Source organism: Ischnura elegans, chromosome 9 (assembly GCF_921293095.1).
Source record: "Ischnura elegans chromosome 9, ioIscEleg1.1, whole genome shotgun sequence".
Lineage (NCBI taxonomy): Eukaryota > Metazoa > Arthropoda > Insecta > Odonata > Coenagrionidae > Ischnura > Ischnura elegans.
The window spans coordinates 76,213,595-76,233,437 of record NC_060254.1 but is presented as its reverse complement, the minus strand read 5'-3'; the positions used below and the strand labels follow the sequence as shown (position 1 = coordinate 76,233,437).

The 19,843-nt window shown below is 38.6% G+C and overlaps 1 protein-coding gene and 1 long non-coding RNA gene across 2 annotated transcripts in view; one reads left to right on the top strand and one right to left on the bottom strand.

Moving 5' to 3' along the window:
• Nucleotides 1-19,843, top strand: part of LOC124165250 (endoplasmic reticulum transmembrane helix translocase) — a 44,488-nt gene that overhangs the window by 6,117 nt on the left and 18,528 nt on the right. Inside the window, exons 8-15 of the mRNA XM_046542570.1 lie at nucleotides 234-371; nucleotides 2,201-2,321; nucleotides 2,980-3,137; nucleotides 6,075-6,250; nucleotides 6,780-7,019; nucleotides 7,733-7,978; nucleotides 15,537-15,735; nucleotides 16,452-16,808. Of these exons, the coding sequence (XP_046398526.1) occupies nucleotides 234-371; nucleotides 2,201-2,321; nucleotides 2,980-3,137; nucleotides 6,075-6,250; nucleotides 6,780-7,019; nucleotides 7,733-7,978; nucleotides 15,537-15,735; nucleotides 16,452-16,808 (1,635 nt within the window). The remainder of the gene's footprint in view (nucleotides 1-233; nucleotides 372-2,200; nucleotides 2,322-2,979; nucleotides 3,138-6,074; nucleotides 6,251-6,779; nucleotides 7,020-7,732; nucleotides 7,979-15,536; nucleotides 15,736-16,451; nucleotides 16,809-19,843) is intronic.
• On the bottom strand, nucleotides 15,238-15,591 carry LOC124165251. Its single transcript, XR_006866175.1, has 2 exons — nucleotides 15,517-15,591; nucleotides 15,238-15,432 (listed from the first exon to the last, which is right to left on the bottom strand). It is a non-coding gene; the product is annotated as an uncharacterized LOC124165251 (long non-coding RNA).

Here is a 19,843-nt window from a genome sequence, read left to right as displayed (position 1 = left end):
GATGGGCTTATTTTGGGGAATGTCTAGGTGGCTGGGAAAGAATATAACTTCTCAACATTTTATATGGAAACCTAAATATTAATCTTTACCTACCTAATTTTGTTATTTGGTTAGCTCTCTATCCAGCAGGGGTGGATTCAAAATATGGTCTCTATTCTTTGTCAAGTAGTCTCCACCTTTTCCTGCAAGAATTTCAAAACATAATGAAAGACACTCTCTACATATTTCCCTAGGTTCAGAAGATGAAAAACGCAACAAGTACCAGCTGTTCCTGGAGTGCACTTTGATATTGACATCTGTAGTGCCACCAGAACTCCCCATTGAGTTGTCCATGGCAGTCAACACTTCGCTTTTGTCACTATCCAAGCTGTGTAAGTTTCTTCAGAAAATTTCACACTTTTATTGTATTAATTCAATTTTTAAGAGAGTATTAACCATTGAATTTGTGTTTGGTTTTCATTCTATTTTGTTGAATGCCTTCAAAAAATAATGATATGTTTTTGGGTATTCACTGGGAATTAATGGGTTTTCAAATAATTCCTAAATATAGAATGTTAACTTCACAAAAACTGTGTGATTCTGAGTTGATTGCGGAACATGAATTTTGATGATTTAACTTAATCAAAATTGAAGATATTAAAAACTAAGTAATATAATGGAAAAAAAGCTTCTTCAATAAAATTGTTGAAGATTGTATTGTGTTGGTATAGGAAGGCTTGGATTTGGGAATCTATGTTTTCATCTGGGAATTTTGGTGATTCTGAATAGATGGGTGAAAATCGTAACCATTGTCTAAATACTTGTGGCAGCTTTTTTTAGTGTTGAGTCATTGCCTACATGTATGGCTCACTCCTGAATTTGCAGGTTTCCAACTCAAAAGCAACTTGGTTACTGGTCATAAGCAATACATACCTTCAAAATAGCTGTGTGATCAAACAAAGTCATTGGTTTTAAATTTATGAACTGCATGATAATCTCATATCAATGTTTATTTTAGGATTAAAGTACTTATTTTTAAACCTATACTACATTATAAACTCCTTTTATTTACTTTCAAACATGAATAGAGACAGTTATAGCAAGAATTGTCATTTTTGAAGCAAATATTTTCAAATAATTTAGCTGTGAAAATGTGCATAATAGCTATGCATCAACAAGCTGTCATTAGGGTTGTTAGCTAATGAATTAATTCTTAAAAGTTGCTGCCCTAAGTGCTACAAGGTTAGCTAGGTATTTCATCCCTCAGTTTTACAGGTGATGCCGTGGGTTTAAATTTTAATTGGATACTTTTATGGGCAATGGTGAATGAAATTTTTGAACTAATTATTTTTGTGCAATGATTGTTTTAGTAGGTTCACAGCCTCAATTCTGGTTAATAGTAAAAATCTCTTTTGAGTACATGTTTGAAAAATGTCTAGGATTCGCTAAAAATGATTGTCATTTCTAATGTAGATTAATTAAATCTACATTTCCAATGTCTCATATTCATTTACTAGCTTTATTTATGCCCACATTTTTGACTGTCTTGATCCTAGGCATCTTCTGCAAGCATGACTGTTGAAAATAATTTTTCTCATGATGCAAATGCCTTTTCTTCCTGCATTTATATATTTTAATAAAATATACTTAAGTAAAAAATGCATGGCATCTTGAGCAAACAGGAAAAAAAATCATTTGTAGCTGAAAAATGCTGTACTTTCTTGGTTGAATTACTGAAATTGACGTCATGATCACTTAAGAAGCAATTATGGACGATTGAATTGTCCTGAAAGTTATATTTACAGACTGTGAAATTTTGTATGCTTATTGTTGGTGGAATCAATCATTTGAGATCCGTAAAAGGAATGAATGAATAAATTCTTGATATTATTACGAGTTGGGAACAAGCCTGGCAGATGAACTAATCAGCCAATCACTCTTGGGGACCATATCAGCCCATTCTGGAAGGTGCAGTAGGTAGTTGTGCATCAAAAAAGTATTAGTATTTTGAGATCCACATTCTACCTCAGTGACACGTCAATTCCAAATTCACTTGGCACTGTGCAAGTATTTCATATGCATCTGAGGAGAATTTTTAAATGAAATTTTGTAACCTTGACCTTATCATCCTCGGGTCATGCAAAATATGTAACTTTATTTTAGAATATCAATGAATATTTTTCTTCTTAGTTTTTACTTCATGAAGTTTTTTATTATTCAGCTGTCTTCTGTACGGAGCCCTTCAGAATTCCATTTGCTGGTAAAGTGGAAATTTGCTGCTTTGATAAAACAGGCACCTTGACTAGTGACCGATTGGTTGTGGAAGGTGTTGCAGGCTTAGGGTAAGTATTTCTATATTTCATTTGGACATGTTGGGCTGAATTGAGGGGTTTTTACTCAGTATAACTCACTTTTTCTCTGCCTCAAAAATGTTAAGCAGATAGAAGTCATCCTCATAAAAATTATTTTTGTTTTTGTGATCATTATTCTTAAAATTATTGGTAGAAAATATTATGCATAAAAATTTAACATACTTGTAAATTTAAATGTTTCGAATTCAAGTACAATTGAAAGTCATCATGTTGACAGTATCTTTGAACCATTTATCATTTTAGCTAAATTTTTGGTGTCTTTTGGAAGTCTCTAAATGTTGTGGAAATGTTAAGGAATTTTGATCAGTGCACAGCTATTTTTAAGTGCAGAATACATGTATTATTTCAAGCATCATTTAAACGTCATTCATGATGTGGTCATTGGGGTTGACAGAAATAATTTTCTCTCTTACATTCCTGCTTTATTTTTCAACCTCTTTGTCAGCTTTAAATATACCTTTCACTACAAGTGAAATAATGTGATTTGAAAACGTTCTGATAACATCAGCATCTATGGTGTCCAGATTAAATGATATGTATCTATGAAATTTTTGTGTCAGAAGAACAAATATGATTATGATTTAATGGAAGAGCTATTTTTGCTAATGATTGGCCAATGACTTTGCAGTAGCAATATGAGCACAGTGACACCACTGCAAGAGGTTCCTCCGGAAACAGTGCGAGTACTTGCGACTTGCCATTCGTTAGCTCAACTAGATGATGGGTTGGTTGGAGACCCTATGGAGAAGGCCACTCTTTCTGCACTTGACTGGACTCTCACAAAAGGTTTGACCTAATGGCACTATTATTGATGTGTTATGTTTAAAATCTTTAGCGTGTGCAACAGCAAAATTATCATTAATTGCTGTGGGAATATATTCACCAGGACTGGGAATAAAACCTTGAATCTCTGCCTTCCCTGTTCATCAAATAGACTACTGCACTATCCTAGCTCCCCAAAACAAAACATTGCAATGGCTCATCACATAGCACCATGAACCTTAGTAAAATTGCTGTGGTATAGGGAAGTGCACTAATTTTTTTTTATTGCTGAATTTGAAAGTTTAGCCTAAAAAAGAAACATTAGTATAGTCACTTTTATTTTCTGCATCTGGGGTATGCACTTTAAAACGTTTTGAAAGTCGGAAAATTTCATGTTGCGCTGAAACACAGTGCCTCCATCTTGATTGAGATGTGACGTCACAAGGCAGTAGTCACCAGTGGAGTATCGCTGAATTCCGTCGCCTTCTTTAGCGCGGCGAGAGTTTCCGGGAATCGGTGGAGTTTGCTTCCTAAAAATGTCGTCTAGTACCGAAAACGTGAATTCAAAATAGAATTATAAATGATTTTTTGTTCCAAATTTCATCTTGACGTCGAAACAATAGCCTGGAGAAGATATTCATTCCCGTGCCTTAAGCACAAGCTATACGGAATAAATGGTTCAAGGCTGCTCCTGACTCTTACCTATCGATGATATTCTGTTTTGAAGATCACTTGAAGGTATTGTAAGATCAAATTGATATTTATATTATAATAATTTACTTAATAGGTACCTCAGTCACATCAGAAAGTGTGTTGAGTCAAAATATAGCATCTTCCGCGTAGACCTACGTAATTTATAAACTGAAAGTAGTTTGGTTAAAGAATTATGGCGCGACTGTTTTTTTACACGACCGGGCAAAATGCGTACTTTGCCCATGATATGTGCATATATGATAACAAACGATTTTTGTTAAAGTTAATCTTTATTTGTTGAAATTAGTACATTTATAGGTGATACAGATATAAAGGTACACGGCAGGTCGCGCGGCGTAATTTGTACTCCACTGGTGACGGGTTCATCTTGCTGATCCAAAAAATTAGCTACAATACCTCGAACTTTGAAAACTCGCAATATAGGCAGTCAAAGTACATTGTAAGAATACACGAGACCATTATAGCCCAGAATGTACGTACAATGTCGAAATCCTTGGTTTTCAAAGATTGACGTATTTTATACGCCAGCGCGCCCGGTCCAGGGTTATCAACTTTTATTTCATCCTATTTGTTAGTTGAAATTATATTTCAGAATGGTTCTTTTAGCACTGCTACTGAGGCAAACTGGTAGTTACTGAGTACAAGGTACTGAGGTATGTACTGAGTAAGTAAACTCCCTTTGGAGTATTGTGAATTACAAGTGTTCGAGATATATGGCATTTTATATTCGCTTTGTGTTCTTATTAATTATGCCTGTACGCATATTGTTGCTTGCCGCGAGCCTTTAATGGTATGTGCTCTTGCAAGAGTGGTTTTCATTTTTAATGTGGAAGTTGGTCAGTATAAGCAAAGAAAAAATTAACATTTTAGTGCATACCAACCCTTGTAGTCATCGTATCTCTGCGTTTGTAATGACACTGCTAAAATACCTAAACGCCATAATGATGATTAAAAAATTGTCTTATGTCAATGATTGCTGCAATTATAATTAATGATAAACTTGATGCCGTATGATCACAATGAAGACAACAAAAAATAATGCCATGACGCAGTCTTTAACCACGGTCCTTCGGATGAGATCTATCATATAAACGTGCACGCTACCACTACCCCAACCGACCCATTAGGATAAAGTAGACATTTTAAATTTATGTATATAACTTGTAAAAAGTAACGCATGAAAATTAATTAATTACAGCCTAACTAACGCCCTAATTGAAAAAGATGGAGCAAGGTACGCGGTCTCCCCTTGTTAGCCTTAACGTCTCGCATTTCTATGGAGCGTTGAACCTGTCCTCCTTATTCAGTAATCATAAATACATCAAAGTTTGGTATACCATTCATAAATCGTTGGAATTTTCCTTCTCCCAACCAAGATTATATTTTCTTGAACCCATCCTGGACAGCGAACCATTGCAACAACCAGCCAGCTCGGAAATAAGGCTAACATCCCATGATTCTAGTTGCGAAGGGCGAACGTTCCGGCCGGCGTGAATACATACGCAACGAATAAGTCTTGCAGCAAACGTCTGAAATATGTTTATTAGTTTGACTCGGTTCTTACAAAAAAAGTTTTGGCATGATAAACGGCATTGTGTCAAAATATACCCAGCGAAAAATAAATGCCATCATGCATTTATTAAAGATTCAATGTGCTATTCGTACTACTCTTTCCAAACTTGAAGTTGACACGTAAATGAATATTAATATATTATGCAATGATGAAGTCGTTTACTCAAAAGAGAAGCAGCCACATATATATTCTGAAGATATTTTATGACAGCAAAAAACGGATACCCTCAAATTCTGTAATTTTTCTATGCAATAATAGTGGTAGAACTAAACGGTGTAGAAGCTGCCTTCTGCTACTGCCTTCTGACGTCACGGCCAATATTCAACATGGACACCCGTTTTCGCGGCCTTTGAATTTTTCCATATTTCAGACGGTCATCTCGAATAAAGTATTCACTATTAGGATTTAAACTGTGGTTTTACGACATTATGTTATTCTGAACTCTAATTTAAAAAATGTGTTTGGTGCATTTGAAACACTAGTGCACTTCCCTATTGGAGGAACCTGGATAGCTTAGTTGTCTGCATAGAAAGCCAAAGGAGAGTGGTTTACTTCTTGTTCAAATAAAATTTTTTCCCATGGAAATTAACTTTGACAGTTATTGATGTTTCACAACTTAAAGAAAAAATGGCAAGGTTTTGTGTTAATTCATTCAAGTACTTCATCATATTTAGGTGATGCGGTTATTCCTCGCCGAGGGAAAACTCCAGGAATGAAGATATTTCACCGGAATCACTTCTCGTCTGCACTTAAGCGAATGTCAGTGGTGGCAGGATGTACCCTTCCTGGAACAACTGATGCCACATACTTGGCAACAGTCAAGGGAGCCCCTGAAACACTTGGGCCAATGGTAAGTATTCATTTTATGGTTTAAGTACATTTGTACATTTTAATTAATGTTTGGTTTCATAGACAACTTACTGTATTTGACGGCATATAAGATGCGTTCTCATTTCTGGATGGCTCGCATAAAAAATAAAGTCCGTTTTGTTTATTTTTCTCTTAACATTTCCAATTATTTTTTAAATTACGTAAATATTCAATTGCTGAAATTTTGCTCACAGGTTATGTGAATACTGATTCATTATATTTTATAAAACCTGAAAATCTGCCGAATGCAGTTAAAATATCGTTGGAGACATCCAATCTGTTGTCAAATAATGTCATATATTTTAAGGCTCTACATGAAACAAGTGACTTTGTTTGCAGTCACATGAACTGGTGTAAATTTATATAAGCACACCAAGGATGAAGTTTGCCATTAAAATCCATCCATCCCAGATACGCCGGATAAGGTTTTTTCATGGCAAACTTCATCCATGGTGTCTATAAATTTTATATTTTACCTGCTATAAATGATATTTCCTTTCTTTTTTTAGTTCTCGGATCCGCCCGCAAAGTATAAGGAAACATACTTGGAGTTTTCCCGTCGAGGAGCAAGAGTTCTTGCTCTTGGGTGGAAAGAATTAGGTCGCCTGGCTAATCCCTCTCAGGCTCGAGAGCTTCCGAGAGAATATCTGGAGTCAGGTCTCCATTTTGCTGGCTTTGTGGTTGTTTCTTGCCCACTCAAAGTTGACTCGAGATCTGTCATAAAGGAAATTATGGATGCTTCCCACAAGGTGCAGGGTCTTGAACTCTTTCATATGCAATGTACTCAGTGCATGCCTTTTTTGCTTCTCAAAGACAAACCTTATTTTCTTTAGTATCTGTTCAATTTAACAGTGGTTTTCATGTAATTATTTCTTAGTAAAATATTGCAGCATTATCTGCTTGAGTGGGTTTTCTGTCAGCATTTAAAATCTTTTTAAGCTCATTCAAATCATGCTTGGAATGTCATGTGTTTGAGATGTTGTATTATAAAAATACCGTATTTGCAAGTTTTTTATCATTTGTGTTTTATGTTAAAATTGTTTGCTCTTGTGCTGCCATGTTGGAATATCAGATTTACCTCATTTCAAGAGATGACTTTGAAGCTCTTGTGTAGGTGATTGTTGCATTCCTTCTGATTTACGGTAATTGTTTCCATTGGCGTTGTCATGAAAATAAAGCCATGATCATGTGGCATCAAGCCTGATAGAAGTTGAACTTATCAGGAATACCTAATGTTGATTAACTTCCCTTGAGTAGTAATATTAATTTATCCTTAAATAAATAAGGTATTCCAATGAAAAGATGGGTTGTATGGAGACACTGACCTATTGTAAGACCTAAGATAAATTTACCCAAGCCATCCTGGAAGTCTGATTTGCTTCATCATGATTTGGTTGATCAAATCAATGCCATTCTCTGATGTAGGTTGTTTTAATGCTAAAATTTGCCGTTTCTCTTGCAGGTAACAATGATCACTGGGGACAATCCACTGACAGCCTGTCATGTTGCTGGTGAACTTCGGTTTGGCAGGCACACTGTGATGCTCATCTTGACTCCACCGACATCGCCGACACGGGCCAAACCAGAGAATGCGAATTTGAGCGGATGGGTGTGGGAGAGTGTGCATGGAACGCTAAGCATCCCCTTGGACCTTGAGGCTGATATACCTGATCTCATTGCTGAACATGATCTCTGTGTCACTGGAGAAGTAAGTCACGTTGTCTTCTCATGATTCACTAAGATATACTTCTATAAGAGTTGTTGGTCATTATTGTATGGGAGGCTTCACAGAAACGATGCAAGGAAACTGAGATGGACTGCAGTAAAATCTCGTTATTACTGAGTTCATGGGTCCGAGAAACCAATGGTTCATAATAACAAACTTTGTGAGAGTGTTTCCTATAGGAATCATTGCAAAAAAAAACATAACTTGCAAAATTCTCTGTCTCTTCAATCACCCGTACTTATAGTCTCACTGCAGAATAACTTCAGAGTCATGTGTATGATATATGCGATTAAATTATGATAAAATACAGTAAATCCAGGGCTCCCAGTCTACTGTGAAAACCTTAAACAGTGAATAAGCCGTGATTTTCGTCTACTGTGAAAAAAACCTGGAAAAAGCCGTGAAATCTGTCATTAAACCTTAGAAATCTCTCCAACTTGATGGTAAAACTAAGATTGAACAATCGAAATAAAAATCGATTTGTCGCTCATGTTTCAAGGTCAGTAACGTGCAGACACAGTCCACGCATTTATGTTCATACGTATGTTTGAAGCGTAATAGGGAAGTGCACTAGTGTTTCAAATGCACCAAACACATTTTTTAAATTAGAGTTCAGAATAACATATTGTCGTAAAACCACAGTTTAAATCCTAATAGTGAATACTTGATTCGAGATGACCGTCTGAAATATGGAAAAATTCAAAGGCCGCGAAAACGGGTGTCCATGTTGAATATTGGCCGTGACGTCACAAGGCAGTAGCAGAAGGCAGCTTCTACACCGTTTAGTTCTACCACTATTATTGCATAGAAAAATTACAGAATTTGAGGGTATCCGTTTTTTGCTGTCATAAAATATCTTCAGATTATATATGTGGCTGCTTCTCTTTTGAGTAAACGACTTCATCATTGCGTAATATATTAATATTCATTTACGTGTCAACTTCAAGTTTGGAAAGAGTAGTACGAATAGCACATTGAATATTTAATAAATGCATGATGGCATTTATTTTTCGCTGGGTATATTTTGGCACAATGCCGTTTATCATGCCAAAACTTTTTTTGTAAGAACCGAGTCAAACTAATAAACCTATTTCAGACGTTTGCTGCAAGACTTATTCGTTGCGTATGTATTCACGCCGGCCGGAACGTTCGCCCTTCGCTACTAGAATCATGGGATGTTAGCCTTATTTCCGAGCTAGCTGGTTGTTGCAATGGTTCGCTGTCCAGGATGGGTTCAAGAAAAGATAATCGTGGTTGGGAGAAGGAAAATTCCAACGATTTATAAATGGTATACCAAACTTTGATGTATTTATGGTTACTGAATTTTTGAATAAGGAGGACAGGTTCAACGCTCCATGGAAATGCGAGACGTTAAGGCTAACAAGGGGAGACCGCGTACCTTGCTGCATCTTTTTCAATTAGGGCGTTAGTTAGGCTGCAATTAATTAATTTTCATGCGTTACTTTTTACAAGTTATGTATATAAATTCAAAATATCCTTAAATTCCTAATGGGTCGGATGGTGTAGTGGTAGAGTGCACAAGTCATAAGAAAGATGATACCCGAAGGACCGTGGTTCAAGCCTACGATATGGCATAATTTTTTGTTGCCTTCATTGTGATCATACGGCGTCAAGTTTATCATTAATTATAATTGCAGCAATCATTGGCATGACACAATTTTTTTATCGTCATTATGGCGTTTAGGTATTTTAGCGGTGTCATTACAAACGCCGAGATACGATGACTACAAGGGTTGGTGTGCGCTAAAATGTTAATTTTTTCTTTGCTTATACTGACCAACTTCCACATTAAAAATGAAAACCACTCTTGCAAGAGCACATACCATTAAAGGCTCGCGGCAAGCAACAATATGCGTACAGGCATAATTAATAAGAACACAAAGCGAATATAAAATGCCATATATCTCGAACACTTGTAATTCACAATACTCCAAAGGGAGTTTACTTACTCAGTACATACCTCAGTACCTTGTACTCAGTACCTACCAGTTTACCTCAGTAGCAGTGCTAAAAGAACCATTCTGAAATATAATTTCAACTAACAAATAGGATGAAACAAAAGTTGATAACCCTGGACCGGGCTCGCTGGCGTATAAAATACGTCAATCTTTGAAAACCAAGGATTTCGACATTGTACGTACATTCTGGGCTATAATGGTCTCGTGTATTCTTACAATGTACTTTGACTGCCTATAATGCGAGTTTTCAAAGTTCGAGGTATTGTAGCTAATTTTTTAGATCAGCAAGATGAACCCGTCACTAGTGGAGTACAAATTACGCCGCGCGACCTGCCGTGTACCTCTATATCTGTATCACCTATAAATGTACTAATTTCAACAAATAAAGATTAACTTTAACAAAAATCGTTTGTTATCATATATGCACATATCATGGGCAAAGTACGCATTTTGCTCGGTCGTGTAAAAAAACAGTCGCGCCATAATTCTTTAACCAAACTACTTTCAGTTAATAAATTACGTAGGTCAACGGGGAAGATGCTATATTTTGACTCAACACACTTTCTGATGTGACTGAGGTACCTATTAATTAAATTATTATAATATAAATATCAATTTGATCTTACAATACCTTAAAATGATCTTCAAAACAGAATATCATCGATAGGTAAGAGTCAGGAGCAGCCTTGAACCATTTATTCCGTATAGCTTGTGCTTAAGGCACGGGAATGAATATCTTCTCCAGGCTTTTGTTTCGACGTCGAGATGAAATTTGGAACAAAAAATCATTTATAATTCTATTTTGAATTCATGTTTTCGGTACTAGACGACATTTTTAGGAAGCAAACTCCACCGATTCCCGGAAACTCTCGCCGCGCTAAAGAAGGCGACGGAATACAGCGATACTCCACTGGTGACTACTGCCTTGTGACGTCACATCTCAATCAAGATGGAGGCACTGTGTTTCAGCGCAACATGAAATTTTCCGACTTTCAAAACGTTTTAAAGTGCATACCCCAGATGCAGAAAATAAAAGTGACTATACTAATGTTTCTTTTTTAGGCTAAACTTTCAAATTCAGCAATAAAAAAAAATTAGTGCACTTCCCTATTATTGGTCCATGTGTCATGACGATTCATTGATGAAACCTGTGAATGGAAGACTGGTGACCAGTAAAGTGTTCATTAACCCTGGCAAAAAGTCAGACACTTCTTCACTTCCCTGCATCCGTGCTCCATCCATTTTCCCAATCACAACCTTTAGCAGTCCCTGAATTTTGCTAATGAGAGGTGGCATCATAAGAGATAAAGATTTCATTGCTGCGTTTGTATTCACGGCATCTGTCGCCTTTGTTAAATTTTTAGTTAATGTGCGGCCGTTGATTTTACGTGATCAATATTTCTAACTACAGTAGAACCTCGTTAAAGCGAGTACGGGCTATAGCGACACCCCCGCTATTACGAGAGATAGCCGATGCACCGTCAATTGACCCTAGAATAAGCATGTTAAAAAATTCGTTTTTACGAGACCCTTTCGGTGTTGGCTCTCGCCATAGCGAGGGTTTCACCGCCGGAAGACTTTCATCAAGACTCCTTAACCTCTGTAATTGCTAGCGATCTGTTTGAAATGAAGTAAATGGAGTGCTCAGTCTCAAATTTATGTGGTAAACTGTCGTTCGATAAATATAATGATTGACGAAACAATGCTTTGCATGATTTTTTATTCAGTGCGGCGCTTATAAATTGTTTGAATAGTTAGTCGTTATTTGAGTAAGGAAATTTAGTGATGCAAAAAAACATCGCCTTTCGTCTGGATTTATGCTTACGTTTATCGGATAGATGTTTATCTGTCGCCGCACCACTCCTGTTCCTGTATATCTGTTAGCAACGGGTATATTGGCTATTATTTGCTCCACCTCCGGTAAAGCGACAATTCGCTATAGCGAGTGTTTATTAGTGCACCGTGGAGTGTCGTTATATCGAGGTTGCACTGAAATGTGGCTCGTCAACGGACCGTGGATTTGGAGACATTTACACCATGAAAACCTGGAAAAAACTGTGAATTTTATAATGTAGTGAGAGTGGGATCCCTGAAATCCTCGACATATGGACTAAATGCATTCCGATACGTAGTTCATGAGTTGAAACACCTAAGCAAGGCAACAAAAATGTGCAGAATGCAACACTGCAGTACAAATTTGCTTGAACTCCCGATGGAAACAAACTGATCTTGCTGCGTGTGCGACGCAACTGGAGCTGAAAACATTTGGCTGTCCGAGGGAAGGAAATACTGGCAAAATACAGTTCTTGACTTCACAATGTTTCAATTGATATTTTTTTTAGATTGTGCTCAAAAAGAGTGTTCCTCTACCAGTGGCGCCGACTCCATGGGGCCTGAGGGGGCCCGAGCCCCCTCAAAGATTCGTTAGGGGGGGCTGAGACCCCTCAATAATTCAAGAAAATAATTAAGTTATATTATGCTTTGGAAAAATCACAAAAATATATTGGTATTTTCCCATGTTTGACGATAGATACCTTTTAAATGCATTCAATAATGTGTTAAAACAAATAATTTTAAGGTAGTAAGCAGGTTAACTGAAAACAAGTGGTGTGAATTATGATAGTGTTACAGTACTGAGACACACTTTGAATTTAACCTCTTCCCGGAGTAAGACCCCCGATATGGGCCCCCCCAATATTTTTTATAAGTCGGCGCCCCTGTCCTCTACACCACACCACTTTGCATCAGCCCACCTCAAAAGGCACCAAATTTGAAATTTCAGGCACGCCTCAATTTTTTGAATGTAAATCTCTGAAAGGTCTAAAGTCGAATGTTAATAATTAGAGATCATACTGTACTTCTATTAGAGTTGTTGGTCATTGTTTTGGGGGAGGCTACAGAAAATTGATGCAAGGAAACAGAGAAGCACTAATCTCTCTTTCTGCAATTGTCTTTTTTATTTCTTATTACTCAGTTTAACCTCATGTACCGTATAAGCGCATGTAAGAGGCGCACCTTTTTTCCCAGAAATTGCAGCCGAAAATGGGGGTGCGCCTCTTACACAAACTTCTTATCTTCCCCCCTCCCCTTCACCGGTCGCAAGTCCAAGGGGAACTGAGTGGCCTTGGTTTTCAGCGTGAGTCTGACATCTGAAACCCTGGGTAAAAATCAAGCGGCAGGCAGGGGAGTTTATCCCTTAGTGACGTATTTTTAAAATGCTCCTGTTTGAATTTCTTGCAACCATCGCGCCGTCATGTCGGTACCCCAGAGGTGAACATTGAAAAGATCGCGCGGGGTGAATCGCTCCGGAGCGCGCGCTAAATTTACTGCCACGAGTGGGAATCCCACAGCATTTATACTGCATATTGTAATCGCTTATCAAACGTATAGAAACGCGTCGTTTTGAAGGACATACCTGGTTAATAGTCAACATCTGTCTTGCCGAGCAATTTCCATTACGCTGAGCACCTGATTTTTCCAAAATCATCTTCAGACGCTAATATGAGGATTATTGCAACTTAAAATTATATTGGTGTCAAAACCTGCGGTTTAAAAAAAATCGAACGAGTGTGCTCATTGTTGGACTAAATGGTGGATAGAAGAAATCAGAAATGCTTATAAGTGAAGAGCGCTGAAGGAGAGGTCGAGGGGAAGGAGCGCGCTCCCTCCCCTCCGTATTTCAAGCTACGAAGCTATGAGCGAAGGAGCAAGGAAAGAACACGTCCGATCTTGCATGTGACGTAGTTGCCTTTAATGCGAAGGGGCGAAGGCGCAGCAATGTGATATTCGCAGTTTGCGTTACCTGAAGTTTCCAGTCCGTCTCGTCTTGTTTGAATGCGCGTATGCTACGCTTGTTTCTTCCGAAATTGTGCTGTTTGGACTATGTTGAATATTAGAAGCCTTGTTTTAGCTATAAATCTCTGTGTCAATCAATTAGAGCTCAAAAAACTTAAATGCTGTCAGGTATACATCGCATTAGGTCTAATTCTTTTTAGAACCCCGTGCGTGTCTTACAATTGCTGAAAGATATCGAGATATCTCCGAGCTCAGAAGGTGACTCACCTAGCATTTGACCTCCAGAAACTCGGAAAATTGAACCTGGTAGACCAAAAAAGGTCAGTTGGTGAGATGGGGTAGGGATGAAACAAGTTTCCATTGTTCCCCTGTAATTTGATATTTTCCTATTTTCCTGTGAAGTCTCGGAAAGGAAAAAACGGCTGATGGAGGGCCGAGTGTAGTTCCATTAGGCCCCTTGCACACACACCGATTTTGGCCGATTCGGCCGATATTTTACCGGCGAAGCGATGCTTGCGCACACGCCGAATTTTTACCGGTCAAACGATAAGTTGCTATGTTTTTGAGCCGGCGCCGGCGATCCACAGTGACAATGGCCGGCAGCTAACCGGCATTTTGCCGGTGCTGGCACGTGGTCGGTACGTGTGCAAGCTCCAATGCTCTCCCATTGTTCACTATTGGAATGTGGACAGCCGATATTTTACCCGCCGTCCAAAATCTGTGTGTGCGCAAGGGGCCTTAAATCTACGACGTGGTTATTATCCTACGGCGCTGAGATTGCCCCGATTGTTGTCCAATCTCTTGGGAAGGTTCATGCTATGTGCCTGTCGTGTTTTGCCTTAAAATTTTCCACGGCTGCAATTCTATTGCAATACTTCTGCGAGAGCTTTTAGACAAAATTGTTCGTGAGTAGGACAAGCAACGTAGAGTGATGGCTTATGCAAAGAGAGGATCGGAACTCTTTCTACTATAAAGAGGCAATAAAATTCTACTCAATCTTTCTACTCAATAAGGCAATAAACAGATGATTGAAAAACACACATTATCGACAAAATAATTGATGTGCTTATGATATTGACCGTATATTTTGTAGAGTGAATAATATTTTTCATTAAAGCAAATAGAAGATTAACATTTTAGCCAGATTTCTCTGAAGTTGCTGCTGATTGTATTAATAATGTCACTCCCAATTCCTTCTATATTGCAGAAGTGAACAAGACGATTGTAACACATAGTATCCCAGTCAGGCTGCATTTTTACCCTCTGATTTCTGGCTTTTTTCCATCTACCACAGCACCTTTGTTCTAGTCCTCTTTCTCTAATATGTTCCTATTCCTTTCTTTCCTTACCTGTGAATTTATTTGTATGTTTGCACTTAAGACATGGTGTGAATGAATGAAGTAATATAATAAATAATGTCACATATTAGATATGAGCTTAATAATAACAGTAACAACCTCAAAAATCTTCAATTGAATAATAAATATATATTAGTTATTAGAGTAGAGTCAATTTTGGGCGTCTACCCAAGTAAGTTGAACCGTCACTTATAAGATGTAGGTAATATTTTGGAACTATAGTTTTGGAAAAATTAAATGCCGTCAAATTGGATAATTCCTTCTTACAGTTATTCTGTTCGGATCAGCATGGCCTTTGTTGCCTCTGTAATGTAATGATATCTCATAATATTATTATTATCATGAGTGCTGTTAAAAATACCTTTACTTTTTCATTGAAAATTCTTACTGTCTGCTTCCTGAATTCAGGGCCTTGCATTCCTGCATGGAGGTACTCCCAAGCAACGAGCGTTCCTCCTCAAATTGCTGCCTCATGTGCGGGTGTTTGCTCGTGTTGCCCCTAAACAGAAGGAGCTGGTTATCACCATGCTTGAAGAACTTGGCTATGTGACGTTAATGTGTGGCGATGGCACCAATGATGTTGGTGCCTTGAAGCATGCTCATGTTGGTATGTAATAATTTTTCTAATATTGCATATTCCTCTTCCAATCAACAGACTGCTTGGGGAATGTATAAAACCTTGTTGTGAAACCACTTTGCCATTGGTGGATTTTCATTCCAAAGGAAATTACTGAAAAATGAGAAGTATGTACAATGTACATAATTGGAGAAATCTCTTTTCACATCTTCACAATCATACGTTCAAAATTTACTGTTATGCTCTGGAGAATATGTTTTATATTTTGCGTATTCCCAAATTATATAATTATGTAATAAATTAAAAAAAGTGCCACAAAAGCAAATATTTTACAGATCGTCATTTTATTTGCTATCTATGTATGAGGAGACAGGCTCCTTCCTCCGTTGTTGCCACCAAAGGGAATTCTCTTGCACCCTTTGGAGTGAAGGCTCCGTGACAATACCGTTACTCGAGAGTCAGTACATAATCGTTTCCCATCCTAGCCCTTTTGCTTTTGGCATGGGTGCCATGTTGGGTTTTCTCATCAGTGTCTGTTGAAAGCAGGGAGTATGTGGATGCACAGTTATGCCATACACTTCATCGGAAGTTGTGTGTGCAAAATAAATCCACATTCACATAATAGTGTCCACGCTCTTTATTTATCATAACCTTGGGCACTCAGCCAAATGCACACATTTTTTGTTGCTTCGGGCCAGATCGTGCAGTGTAATCATCTTTCTCTTTTACCTCTCTGTGCTGAACAGGTGTGGCCATCCTCTCGGATGCCCCTGAACGTCCATCAGAGAGGTCATCTCCAACGCTTTCGAGCAGTTCCAGTGGTAGTCAGCACCGTTGGCCTCCTGGGAGTGGTCGTGGCAGTCGAGGGATGGGTGGGTCGCCTCCCATAATGAACCTCGGTCCTCTGCCAGTTGACAACAATGCGCCCATCTCTCCATCCCGAGGAGGTGGTCACAGGGGGGGCGGTGGCGGTGCCAATAACAACACCCTTCGACAGCGTGTGATGCGTGGGCTGGAAGACGAAGAAAGGGACATGGTGGTGCGACTTGGGGATGCTAGCATAGCTGCACCCTTCACGTCTAAGCTGAGCTCTACTCAGTGCAGTGAGTGTTCAGTGATTCTCTACTATTGTAGTTTCTAAGGAATGAATTTACCTAAATTTGCTGTCAAGTCATATCGAAATGAACAAGACACAAACTTAGTACATACAGTACACTCACAATTATCCGGGCCAATTATGGGGAGAGATGGCATAATAATAATAATGTCGTCTTTATCTCACAAGCGAATTTAGGACTAGATAGTCCTCTCTTACAATTAACTTGTCTGACAATCACATACATCCATGCCCTGGATGGTGGTCAAACCACCCAGGCGGGATTCGAACCCGCGACCTCTAGGTTAGCAGTTGGAGACTTTACCCCGGCACCACCGAGGCCGGCCAACACGGATAATCCAAATAATCAGGAAACAGGGATAATCCAAACTTTCACGTAAATGTCTTGTAATATTCATAATTTACGTAAAACAAGCAGTATATTATTATTTATGCAGTTATTCTGTTATTTAAGTGTGCTTCCCAGACTCACTGAGAGCTCTCTTTGCCAGTTCGCGATCTTTTTAGCGGCGATAAAATTGTTGTACTCATATTATTAATGCTCCATGTAAGGCCTGGATTCGAAAACCACACATCTGTGGCTGTGTGATCACGGATACAGAAAAGTGGTTTGCACGAATGCTTCAAAACCACTGCTCAACGTCGGAAATTACACTGTCAGTCACCACGGCACGTAGTCATGTCTCGCACAAGTTGCCCCGGTTGCAACTGCTGTGCGACGTGTATCCGTGATCAAGGAGCACGGTCGCGCACTGCGAGGCTTGGAAAACGGAACACGGTGCTCCCGTGAATGCAGCCAGCACGCCATCGCTTCCGTTTTACGATGGGGATTCTTACGGAACTAATAAGCCCTGTGTATCCTGGCATTAATGCAGTAATTTTTGATGATTTTGCGTCCGATTCTATTTTTTTATAAAGATAGCGGAAAAAATTGAGCGAGAGTGAAAATCATGCAATCCGCAACCCGGATAAACCGTAGCCGAACAATCGGGAGTCTGCTGTCTTTTGCAAACTTTTCTTGGCTTTGCCTTAAAGAATGCTTTTTGCGTAATTTAATGGAGAATTCAGTTTAAACCAGTTGAAGTCAAATAAAGAAGTACAGTGCAACCTCGATATAACGACACCCCACGGTGCACTAATACACACTCGCTATAGCGAATTGTCGCTTTACCGGAGGTGGAGCAAATAATAGCCAATATACCCGTTGCTAACAGATATACAGGAACAGGAGTGGTGCGGCGACAGATAAACATCTATCCGATAAACGTAAGCGTAAATCCAGACGAAAGGCGATTTTTTTTTGCATCACTAAATTTCCTTACTCAAATAACGACCAACTATTCAAACAATTTATAAGCGCCGCACTGAATAAAAATCATGCAAAGCATTGCTTCGTCAATCATTACATTTATCGAACGACAGTTTACCGCATAAATTTGAGACTGAGCACTCCATTAACTTCATTTCTAACAGATCGCTAGCAATTACAGAGGTTAATGAGTCTTGATGAAAGTCTTCCGGCGGTGAAACCCTCGCTATAGCGAGAGCCAACACTAAAAGGGTCTCGTAAAAACGAATTTTTTTAACACGCTTATTATAGGGTCAATTGACGGTGCATCGGCTATCTCTCGTTATAGCGGGGGTGTCGCTATAGCCCGTACTCGCTTTAACGAGGTTCCACTGTACAAAGCTGTAACACTACTCACCTTCAATTTTTTTTGTTTCGTGTTACCTTAGGGCATAGAAACACACTTAATTATGAAATAACATGCTCAAAATGACTTCTACACTTTTGTATTCAAAACATCATAAAGGAAGACTAATTGGGCCCAATTTACTATCAGACATTATAACAAATAGAATGCATAACTTCCTTTTCTATTCCAATGGGCTTTTAACTCTTCCCCTTTTCCTTGTGTATTTATTAGTGATGGGTCGGTTTGATTCCGCAATTCTTCGATTCCTCGATTCTCGGCCAAGAATCGGAATCGAAAATGAGGACTTGCCAATGTGAAAAATCGATTCCGATTCCAGTAGTACTTCAAACCACAAATTTAAATATGACCGCATTTCCAACAGTCATTTGACTTTTCGCACCGCATTATCGTAACAACAAAACACATTATCTTCTAGGGATTTGCGAGTACTCGAAAGTTCGAGTAGTTGGTACTCGACTCGAGCGTTTCGAGTAGTATTGCAAATATCGAGTCAAGTAAGTTACGGTTAGGGCTTTCGAGGATAGTAGGTCCAGCTATCTGCCGACAGGATGCGCTATCATGAAACTCATGTAGTATTACAGTTTTTAAAGCCGATAAGTCATTCCAATGCCTTGGCTTGGTAGTTTTAGCTTGCTGTACACCCTATAGTTGCCGGGGCCGAATACATTTACGCCAGCCGTGGCGTCCGATCGTCTTCCGACCCGGCGCACACCGGTCCGAAATCGGAAAAAGCTGGAATCAAGTCCAAAATCACCTTTTTGGGGATAGAGGCATGAAAATTAGCGTAAATACTCATAAATCATTACCAGGTATATACTTATATGCCATTTTACATATATACGACGCTTAAGTGATGATACAGTGGCCCAAACATGACCAACTTTTCAAAACCACGCGCGATCTCGTTAATCCTCGAAAATGTTTAAATTTATCCAGGTGGTGTTGCGTTGGTATGATTTTTATGGAATAAAAAACGCAATATTCCTTTCACTTGGTGCTTTGTCCATACTTCCTATGACTTTTGAAGATTTTGGCTTTCATCTGTCTGGTTTACAACGTTTTAAGTTTTTCACTTGAAATTTGACATAAAGTAGAAACTATCTGTCGTTTACGAAAAATATAACTCGGAAAATTTGTACCACAATATAAAGTAGAGATATCTAAAGATTGCTAAGCAGAAATCTTGGAAAAGAACGTTTACGAAGAAGGAAATAGGAGCGATTTTTCAATTGCGCGTCAAGGCTGAGCTACACGCCGCGGAACTCAGTAACTGAGGTCACTTTTTCAAGTTTTTTAAAACTTT